At 47.1% G+C, this 11,386-nt stretch overlaps 1 protein-coding gene across 1 annotated transcript in view; it reads right to left on the reverse strand.

Annotated features, from left to right (window-relative positions):
- Positions 1–10,845, reverse strand: part of HK2 (hexokinase 2) — a 56,676-nt gene extending 45,831 nt beyond the window's left edge. Inside the window, exon 1 of the mRNA XM_077931234.1 lies at positions 10,691–10,845. Coding sequence (XP_077787360.1) covers positions 10,691–10,738 — 48 coding nt within the window. The 5' untranslated portion in view covers positions 10,739–10,845. The remainder of the gene's footprint in view (positions 1–10,690) is intronic.
- Positions 10,846–11,386: the final 541 nt, after the last annotated feature.

Below are 11,386 nucleotides of genomic sequence, written 5' to 3' on the forward strand. Positions count from 1 at the left end.
ACACGCAGCCCCCGTTGGAGGATTTGCAGTGTCACATCACAATCTTGGAAATGGTGTTGGGAAAATGAAAGGGGCACTTAGTAGTTGCACTGGGGTGGGGAGGGGAAGTTCTAGAGGGTTAATGTGGGGGAAATGGTGGGGGATTGGTGAGTAGAGTGAGCAAGGACACAGCAGTGTGTGTGTGTGTGTGTGTGTGTGTACACATATATATGACAGATCAATATTGCTGCAGGGGTTCATGATGAAGAATACTGACAACTAGGGACAAAACTAGGGATCACAGCTCACTGGCAGAGCACATATGTTGCATATGTCCCAAGAAGGTCCCAAGCATTTCCAGTCCATCCAGCTAGTGATGGAGAAGGTGCTTCTCTGTCCGAGTCCCTGGAGAACCATAGAGAATACTCAACAAGAATCCGGATGAACGAATAGTCTGACTTGATACAAGGCAACTTCCATCATTGGCTCCTGCTACTGCCTTTTAGCATTTACCACACTATAGCATTTTCACAGGCATTTGTCTCCATAATTATTTTACAACAGCCTTGTAAGGTAGGCTAATATTATGATCTCCCTTGTTGCAGATGGGAGAAAGGCTCGGACAAGAGGCACTTACATAAACGTGAATCCAGATGCCAGCAATCTTGGCGTGAAAACACACCCAACATTTCCTTGCCCATACAGGGCTCAGAGGGAGCCGGTTTTTCCAGCTTTGCACACAGCTGACTGCCTATCCTTTGTGTCAGTCATGAGGGCTCTCCCTTTTCTGGGAGGATGGCTGTGGACAGTGTCACTTGGCTGGACTTTGCATCAGTCAGAAAGTTACTTCCCCCTTTCCACAGAGAAGTAGACAAAATGTGTTTTTTCGACAGTGCGTGTCTGTGTGTGCAAAGGGATAAGCCAGTAAAAAAACGAAAGCCCACTTGAATCATCAGGGCAAGAATGACCTGAAACTAAGCACACAGCAGTGGCCCCCTACACACCCTGACTGCAGTACCCACTAAGAACATAAGAGATGGCTGGATCAGGCCAATGGCCCATCTAGTCCAGCATCCTCACATCACAGTGGCCAACCAGATGCCTGTGGAAGACCCCATAAACAGGGTGCAAGATGAACTCTCTCCTTCTGTGATTTCCAGAGACTGGTATTCAAAAGCATTGCTGCCTCCAGCCGTGGACAATGTAGCCTTCATGGCTAGTACCAGCTCTACCTCTCTTTTAAATCAGAACCAGTGAAGGTGGTGAAGGTCCTGTGTGAGTATCTGGAAGTGGTTGGAGGATGGATGGCGGCTAACAGATTGAGGTTGAATCCTGACAAGACAGAAGTACTGTTTTGGGGGATAGGAGGCGAGCAGGTGTGGAGGATTCCCTGGTCCTGAATGGGGTAACTGTGCCCCTGAAGGACCAGGTGCACAGCCTGGGAGTCATTTTGGACTCACAGCTGTCCATGGAGGCACAGGTCAAATCTGTATCCAGGGCAGCTGTCTACCAGCTCCATCTGGTACGTAGGCTGAGACCCTATCTGCCTGCAGACTGTCTCGCCGGAGTGGTACATGCTCTGGTTATCTCCCGCTTGGACTACTGCAATGCGCTCTACGTGGGGCTACCTTTGAAGGTGACCTGGAAACTACAACTAATCCAGAATGCGGCAGCTAGACTGGTGACTGGGAGCAGCCGCCGAGACCATATAACACCGGTCTTGAAAGACCTACATTGGCTCCCAGTACGTTTCCGAGCACAATTCAAAGTGTTGGTGCTGACCTTTAAAGCCCTAAACGGCCTCGGTCCAGTATATCTGAAGGAGCGTCTCCTCCCCCATCGTTTGGATTTGGATTTGATATCCCGCCTTTCACTCCCTTTAAGGAGTCTCAAAGCGGCTAACGTTCTCCTTTCCCTTCCTCCCCCACAACAAACACTCTGTGAGGTGAGTGGGGCTGAGAGACTTCAGAGAAGTGTGACTGGCCCAAGGTCACCCAGCAGCTGCATGTGGAGGAGCGGGGAATCGAACCCAGTTCCCCAGATTACGAGACTACCGCTCTTAACCACTACACCACACTGCCCGGACACTGAGGTCCAGCTCCGAGGGCCTTCTGGCGGTTCCCTCACTGCGAGAGGCCAAGTTACAGGGAACCAGGCAGAGGGCCTTCTCAGTAGTGGCACCCGCCCTGTGGAACACCCTCCCATCAGATGTCAAAGCGATAAACATCTACCTGACATTCAGAAGACATCTGAAAGCAGCCCTGTTCAGGGAAGTTTTTAATATGTGACATTTTAGTGTATCTTTCATCTTTGTTGGAAGCCGCCCAGAGTGGCTGGGGAAATCCAGCCAGATGGGCGGGGTACAAATAATAAATTAGTAGTAGTAGTAGTAGTAGTAGTAGTAGCCACCATTAACAGCCTTGTCCTTCATGAATCTGTCTGCACCTCTTTTAAAGCCATCCAGATTAGTGGCCATCACTGCCTCCTGTGCGAGGAGTTTCACAGCTTAATATGCGCTGTGTGAAGAAAAACCTTGTTTTATCTGCCCTGAATCTTCCAACATTCAGCTTCTGAGGATGTCCAAAAGTTTAGTGGGATTCCCCTTCCTTGTAATATGAATCCAGTGGTTTTGGTCCAACCCTTCGTAGCAGCAAAATCAACCCTGCTCCATCTTCCATGTGACAGCCCTTTTGCACCCAGGTGAGAGGGTGCAAATGTGGGTGAGCGGAAGAGCCGTGCTTGCATTTCAGAGCAAGTGAGTGGGTAGAGGCCCCTTTCCAGGGGCTCAGCTGTGTGAAAAGGACTCGCGGTTGCCCACAATGGCTTCGTATTTGAGAGAAGAGGACTGGAGTGACTTTTAAAACCATCCAGTCTTGCTCCTTCACACCCTGAAATATACTCAGAGTCGCAAAGTGATTTCATGCTCTTTATTCAGCTCATAGTGGTGAGGAGGAATGAATGAAAGTCCCCTCAGAGTATCTGCTTTATATACATTATTTACACAACGGGCTGCACATGATTGGCTAATTCTGGAATTCTACTGTAAGCCAATCAGGTTGTGGATTCCCTTATATCTGGAGCATGATTGGGTGGTTCCTGCCAACCAATCATACTGCTGCATTGTTCTAGGACCAATCAGACTGCTGCAATTTGGATCCTATTGTTCTAGGACCAATCAGACTGCTGCAGTTTGGATCCTATTCAACTCAGTACATAACACACCCTATACCCTATAATGCAATTCACCTGGGATTTGTGCACCACACCAACCATTGGTTGTGCAGGAGGCCTCCCTGAAAGAGCACGTGGGCAGAACTGCAAGGCCGGGTCAGAAACCTCCCTGTCCCTTGTAACCTGAGCATGCTGGTCTGGAATAGAAGCTGCCACATGCCTGCCAAGATGCCCCATCAAAATGGTGTGGAAACATTTGTCCTCTGAGACTGACCACTGGTCAGACCCCGGTGCTCCAGCTTGGGTTGAACCTCAAAGTGCAGGGTCCTGTGGCCCCCAATGACCAAGAAAGCAGCAGGGATTGGAGGAGGCATCAGTAGACAGGCCCAGCATCAGCACCTGAGGTGTTCTACACATACCAGGGTCCACCAGGTCAGATGCTGGTTGCTGCAGCATCGCTCCTTCCTTCTTCTTTTTTTAAAAACCATGTAGCCGAGGAATGGCCAAGGAGACATGAACATGGTTGCAAATGCTCATTTTATTAAAGCTTTTCTAGTACTTATTCCCAAATGTTTGGCAGCAGGAAACAATACAGCAGCAGAAAACTCCATTTTATTCCCATAGTCATGTTGATGCTGTGAGTTTTTTATCAATGTGAAACTGCATATGCTCAGAGTATTTCTTTTTGCAGTCTGTGTTGGCCAGCTGTTTTCTTGCTTTTTGCTCCAGATTATCAGGAAGGCAGATGCAGTTGCAAAGCATATAATGGCTGAATGGGAGAGAAGTGTGATTTGTGTGCTTTGCAACTGAAGTAATGCACAAAGCTCCCCACCGCCCTCCATGCAGAGTCCGCAAGAGCCAAGCAAGAGGCAGCAGCCAGAGGCAGATTTAGGGGAGCACAACCTATGGTTGCAACCAGGGGTGCTACACCTATGATGTAGAATGAAAGGTGAGAGGTGCACATAAGAGGTGCAGCAGCTACATAAGACCAGAGGGGCCCCTCCTGGATCCTTAAGATCCCATTTCTGGCCATATCAGGGGAGCAGGAAGCTCTGGCCAGCCATTCTCCCCATGTGCCAGCTGCCACACTGCCACAAAGGAAGAAGGTTCAGGGGTCTTGGTGCTTCTACTTCAAACCCACCGCTCTTCACTCCTCCAGTGACCTCCACTTGCCTTTTTCCATCTAAGCTCCTGCCTTGCAGAACCATATGCTCCAGGTTGACCCAGCCAAGCATAACTTTAGCCCAGGCACGGCTGCAAAGCACCTCCTCAGGAAGAAACGATTTGCAAGGGAGGAGGTGGTACTTAAGATCCCACTGTCCCACTGAAAGTCTTTCCCCTACACAGAGAGAGAGAGAGACACAGAGACAGTACCTGTTTACATGGAAGATGGAGCCAATGGATTCAAATGACAAGAAAGGACATTCTGATTAAACCTTAGGAAGAGCTTTCTGATGGCAAGAAGTCGTTGGGTTCGTATTACCCATGGCTGCATCATGACATGTCAAAAGATGGAGTAAGTACACTAATGTACTCATTCCAATGGATCCTTTGCAAGTTGGAATACTGCATCACAACATCCGGAGAAATGCAGATTTTGAGTGACTGCCTCTCCTCTCCTCTCCTCTCCCCTATGTTGCTTATTTTCCACTTTCCTCCTCCTCAAGTGCTACTCAAGTGTGCTTGTCACAACCAGAGCTGTCAAAAGCTGGCTTCTTCATCCAGAGGGCAGTTTGCATTGCAAGCAGGATATATAAAGCACAGAGCAAAGGATATGAATGTCATTCATAATAGCATATATTCATCTGTCGGCATCACTTACATGGATTGCTTCTTGCTAGTTACTTTAAATAAATAAAAAAGTCTTCCAAACTGATATCATAGAGCTGGACTTGAGCTGTGTTTCTGCCAAGAAGAATCCAGGAGATTAAGGTGACAGTCCAGCAATTCATAGCAGTGATTTACAAGGGATCCTGGATGGAAAATGTACTTGGCTCATATTTACTATACATACCCCACTGATTTGGAATGTGTAAACACATTTGTTGTTGCCGATGATGAGTTTTGCCTGAAGTGTTGTGAGGCTGAGCAACCCTCTTACTTGTTTGTTTATGCATTTCTAGCCCATCTTTTTCTCCCAGAAGCTCAAGGTAGGGTACATGGTGTTGTTGCTTAGTCATTTAGTCGTGTCCGACTCTTCGTGACCCCATGGACCAGAGCACGCCAGGCACTCCTGTCTTCCACTGCCTCCCGCAGTTTGGTCAAACTCATGCTGGTAGCTTCGAGAACACTGTCCAACCATCTCGTCCTCTGTCGTCCCCTTCTCCTTGTGCTCTCCATCTTTCCCAACATCAGGGTCTTTTCCAGGGAGTCTTCTCTTCTCATGAGGTGGCCAAAGTCTTGGAGCCTCAGCTTCACGATCTGTCCTTCCAGCGAGCACTCAGGGCTGATTTCCTTAAGAATGGAAAGGTTGGATCTTCTTGCAGTCCATGGGACTCTCAAGAGTCTTCTCCAGCACCATAATTCAAAAGCATCAATTCTTCAGCGATCAGCCTTCTTTATGGTCCAGCTCTCACTTCCATACATCACTACTGGGAAAACCATAGCTTAACTATACGGACCTTTGTTGACAAGGTGATGTCTCTGCTTTTTAGCATACATGGTATTCCCCCTCAATTTAATCCCCACAACAACCCTGTGAGCTAGGTTAGACTGAGAGGCAGTGACTAGCTCAAGGTGAGCTTCATGGCTGAGTGGCAGAATTCAAACCCTGGTCTCCCAGGTCCATTGCTGTGCTGGCTAGGACTGATTACAGTTGTTAGGCCAAAACATCTGGAGGGCACCAGGCTAGGGAAGGCTGATCTAAACTCAATGGGCCCAAGACCACCGAAATTATTATCTTCCTCCTCAAGAGTCATGTTACGTCTCCCATTCCAGCATGGCAAAAACATGTCCCTTCCTCTCTGCCCCCTTGGCATACAATTCTGTGCCCTGTTGTTGCCTTGTTTTTGTTTAATTTCATTTAATATTTGCAACCCACATTCCCCACACAGCATAGTGCAATAGTGGCAGAATAGCAGCCCACAAAGCAATATGTCAAATGATCGATAGAAAACAGCAAATAAAGATAATGCAGTGTCCACCTCCAGGGCCTTATGTCAGCCCCCATCACCTCTGTCCAGAACTCTGCTGCAACTCTCTCATCCCTCTGATCATGCAATGCCTCTCCTGAGCTACATATACATACAGGCTTCCTGTCCGTACCCAGATGCAGCCCCTCCTGTCTCTCCAGACATCCCAATGCACACTTTCTGAAGTACCATTTGCACACTGAGAGCTCCACAGAATGACCACTTATGCCTTATCGAAACAGAGGAGATGCATTGCTCCAAAAAGGAAGCGGGCAAAAGAGACATATGCATAAACTTTGCATGTGCTAGAAGTTTATAGGCACAGGTGCAAATTTAGAAATAATTGCTACAATTTTTAAATAAAATGCATCTCATCATAAAGACCAGGTGACCTCAGCTGTTCACTGCTAATGGGCAACTTCAAGGCCCACTGATCTTCGTCTTTATGGTTCTTTCTCTTCAAAACAAACTTGGACTGGAAAAGCACTTTAAATAGAGGACTGTCCTCTGTAGAGCATAATGGATGCAACACGATTACCTGAACAGCGGCTAGTGCAATATGTGGTGGTTTCTAAATGATTTGTTGCAGCATGTTGAAACTGACACTATGCAAGAAGGGAAGCTAAATTGTGTCAGTTCTTTGAAAATGAAAATACGTTGAGAAAGGACCCAAGACAGTCAGGTGGCAAATCTGGGTTGCACACATAACAGAGCACACCAGGTCTTGTGTCACCAGGCCTAGATGCCAGGTGGGGCTCCTGCTGTGGGGGGGGGGTGCAGATAAGAGTCCCCTGGTTCTGCTTCAATGAGGAGGTAGGCACACTGAGTGTGGGGCTAGGGAAGGTGTTTTGCCCAAGGCTCTGTCAAAAGCTGGACCCCAAACTGCCACACATGTGCATTCCACATACCCCACTTAGGAGAACAGGTCAGGGAATGGCCACCCGCCTTGATGCACATGCCTTGCTTGCAGAAGTTTCCAGGTTCAATACCCTCAAAGCTTGCAGGTAGGGCTGGGGAAAACTCCTGCAAGAAGTGCTGGAGAGCGACTGCCAGTCAGAACAGACAACACTGAGCTAGTTGGATTCAAGGTCTGATTCAATATAAGGCAGCTTCCTATGCTGTCAAAGTAGCATATCTATCTCCTCCCCCTCTCTTGCCATATTAATGGTGCACTGCAGGAAACTGTGACATATTGAGTCAGATCATGAACCCACCAAGCTCAGTATTGTCTGCTCTGACTGGCAGTGGCTCCTAGCTGTACCTCTCCCAGCAATACCTGGAGATGTTAGCAGGGGCTGAACCTGGGACTTCTGCATGTTCCTTCCCCCAGCAGGTGGGAAAAGCACGTCCCACTTTTGTGGAGTCTAGTTGAATCACTAGAGCTCAGTTATTTATAGTTCTCTTCAACGCAGTAAATGCATTTTCATTTTGGGGGTTTTGTTTCAATTATGTACACGTCTGTTATCGTCACACAACATCACCGTCAGGAAGCGAGTTCCGTGCTAATGACAAACCGTGTTCAAAGCTGTTCAGAAAAAGCTAGCATGTCAGGATGGAGGCTTCTGGGTGGGGCTGCAGGAGGTGAGTGGTGGGCCCTCCCTCAATGGAGGTCTTTAGGCAGCCCTCTGCTTGGAATGCTGTTAGATCTGGATCCCTTGCACTGAGCAACAGGTTTGATGAAATGGCCTACAAGACCACTATCCCATTCTTTAACTCTAGATTTGTAGCTTGGGAGTATTTTTAAATGCAGCCTCGAATAAATGTCCACCTGGTTCATACCCCCCCCCCATCAACTACAGATGTTGCACCAGCAGCTCCCCTTCCTAGAGAAACATTAAACAAGCAGGATTGAGCATTTTCACCAATGCTAAAATACCTGTACAGGTTTGTTTCCAAGCCTAGCTCAAAGTGCTAGACTCACCATGGTATGGTCTGATCCCTTAGGAATCTGCCTGATTGTCATGTGCCTATAGAGGCTCTGTTCTGAATGCTCCACTCGTGGAGGTACTGAGCATGGAGGCTATAGGCAGGGCCTTTTCGCTGGTGGCACCCGAGCTGGGGATCTCCCTCCTCAGAGCATGTCACCAGCCACGAGCCCCATTAACATTACCCGCTCAAAATTTCAAAGCCACACACTCTCTCCCGTCTCTCTCACACATTATTCTTCCTTGAACCTACAGAGGCATTTCTGCCAATCTCTGCGCAACTCAGCCGTTCCAAAAGACTAGCTATGGCAAAGAGGTCTCTAAGAAGAAAATGCATGTGATTGACTGGGCTGTCACTACGTCAGCCCCAATAGGAAAGCCCTTCGTCCATCTGAGAACTGTGGAATGCTAAGGATGCTTGGAGTTGTAACTCTGTTATGGGAAAACTACAGTTCCCAGGATTCTTTGGCAGAAGTAATGTGCTTTAAGTGAAACACTTAAGTGCTTTAAGTGTTTTGAAATCAAAACACACACACACACACACAGGGCTGGACCAAGGCATTTGGTCCACTTTGAGACCTTCAACAAACCAGCAGTATATAAATTTTATGAAACAAATCAATGAAGGCAAAGTAAAAGGTGATGCTCCCACCAGACAGAACCCAACCAGCTTGGCAGGTGAATCCTATTGCAATTGCAGCAATGGAGCCACATTCACCCCCATTCCTGAGGGCAGCAGGGCAGGTTACAGGACTCATGGGGGGGAAGTGGGGGCAGGGGGCCTTGCTCAGGTAAATGCCAGGGCTGAGCCTGAACCTGAACACATACAGATAGGAGGAACAGTGTTGAACTGTAGGCATTTACTCTCTGGCTGAACCCAAGCAGTCTGCACTGAGCAGAGAGAAAGCTCAGTTTGCCCATCAGGTCGGATGTGTTTGCTTGACTGACTCTTCTCATTTTTATCTAAATGCTCAATCACACAATTAAAACAAATATTGTTGTATCTCAGTAAAGAGAAGATTCTGAAACGATTTCATGTAGATTTAGTTAATTAACACAGAGACAATTAATGCATTCTTTGGCAAACCCTCTTCAATACTTGGCTCGAATCAAGAGTTGAAGCAGAATGACTTGTAACAGAACAATGCAATTAGCCCTGATCCCTCTTTCATGGGGGCAGCTCCAATTTAAAAGTCCACCGGTAACATGTATATTAGTTAATTAACCAATCAATCTTGCAATCAAAGCTAATTATTACCAATACATCTTTCTGCTTAAACTTCTGAACTGTTTCTTTTGCAGGCATTTTTTTTTCCAAAAAAGGGAGAACATGTTATTCCTTTCCCAGCAACCAGTAAATGTGTGCCATGGTCATATTTAATAAAATCTTGTCTGTTGTCTGAGTGCTCTCTTCCTCCAGACAGAGCTACATGCTTATTTTAAACCTCAGTGTTTGTGGGGAAAATGCTGTTCTGAACCTTGCATCACTTACTACCAACAGCAAGATTTTTGGGGAAACACCTGCCTGTAGAATTAAACTAAGGGCAGCAAACTTCAACCAGAACCAAGCCAGTTCAGTTACACTGGAAGCAAAATCCAACCAGAAAACATAATGGGTTTGACACTGGGTTCTGTTAACAGAAGATGCTTCTCTAAGTCTTCTTCCTAGAGGCCTTATGCCCACTTAATATATTTACTCCAGGAATACAGTTCCAGATGTCCTGCAGGTGTCATTGGACTCCCATCAGTCATGACCTCCCATCAGTCATGAACTCCCATCAGTCATGACCACCATGGTCAATGGACCTCCAGTTTCTGGAGGTCTACATCTTCCCCATCCTTGCATATAGTCCAATCACACTCTGCTTTCTTTAAAAACCATTCTCTGCTTCCAGCCTCAATTATCTGCACAACTCTAGTTTATCAGTTTATGTTGCCCTGTAAAGTCAACAGAATCATGCATAATAAGAAACTAGTTTCAACATAAGGGGTGTCAACATACATCCCGGACAAAGCAAGATATTTGCATTGTCCATCTAGATTTTATCTTTCCTGTTGCTGAACATCTCCCTTCCCTGATCGCTATGTTTTCTATACAGTGTTTCCTTCCTATCAGGCTTTGGAGGAATCAGACAGAGAAGACACACAGAGAAAAACACACCAGCTGAAAATTCACCATGGAGCAAGGCAAGCTGTGTTCATCCTGAACTTTTCAGGATTATAAACACTGCAAGTGACTAGGAAACACTAGATTGGAACGTTAGTATTTAAACCTGTGGTGAAAAGGGTTGCACCCAGTTCATCTGAAGGATGAGCTACCTGTTTGCTCGAGGAAGCTGAAAATTACACACCTGCCTAAGGTGTATTCCTATTAAAGATACCTTATTTTGAAGTGGGCTGTAAAAACTGAAGCCTGGCTTGCTTCTCCCTCTCGCCAAAACAGATAAGGTGAGGTGCTTAGAAGTGAAAAGAGAGTGCTCTTACCTGGTTGAAGATTTCCTGGTCCATGGCATCAAGGTCCCTGCCAGCCATCCTCTCTCTCAGTTGTGTGGAAGCAACTTAGAACGATGTGGTGCCTGCTCTGGAGTTCCCTCTTTAAAGACTTGCTCAACACGGACTGAGTGGGTGGGGAGAGAGAGAGAGAGAGAGAGAGAGAGAGAGAGAGAGAGAGAGAGAGAGCGCTAGCATCTACGAGACTCACGGAGGGAGGTCACTGCCTGGGCTTGAGGCAGAGAAATACGGGATTGTAGCAGGAAGCAGTTTAATCCCAGAGCTGAGCGATGATGAGCAGCCAAATAAATAAATAATTCACCCCTCTGCTGTCAAAAGGCTTGTCTGTGGATGTAAAAAGCCAGAATCTTTGGGGCGCTGAGAGTTTTGCTCGCAGCCCTGCTCTGCTCTGCTCCAGGGTAAAACTGGCACGTGGCAGGCAGGAGGGAGTAACGCAGGAGGTTCAATGCAACTTATTCATTTTGATTTCACAAAGCAGCTGAGGGACATTCCTGCAACTGCGCTGAAAACATGGGGGCAGCAGCTCAGTCACTGAATCCCCTTTTGTGTGCAGAGGTGTGTGTGGGGGGTCCCAGCCAGGTTCAATCTCCAGTTTTTCTTAAGGTTCTCTCTGTTAGAAAAGCTCTCTCTCTCTCTCTCTCTCTCTCTCTCTGTGTGTGTGTGTGTGTG

The sequence above is a fragment of the Podarcis muralis genome, chromosome 7 (genome assembly GCF_964188315.1).
Source record: "Podarcis muralis chromosome 7, rPodMur119.hap1.1, whole genome shotgun sequence".
In the NCBI taxonomy this organism is placed as follows: domain Eukaryota; kingdom Metazoa; phylum Chordata; class Lepidosauria; order Squamata; family Lacertidae; genus Podarcis; species Podarcis muralis.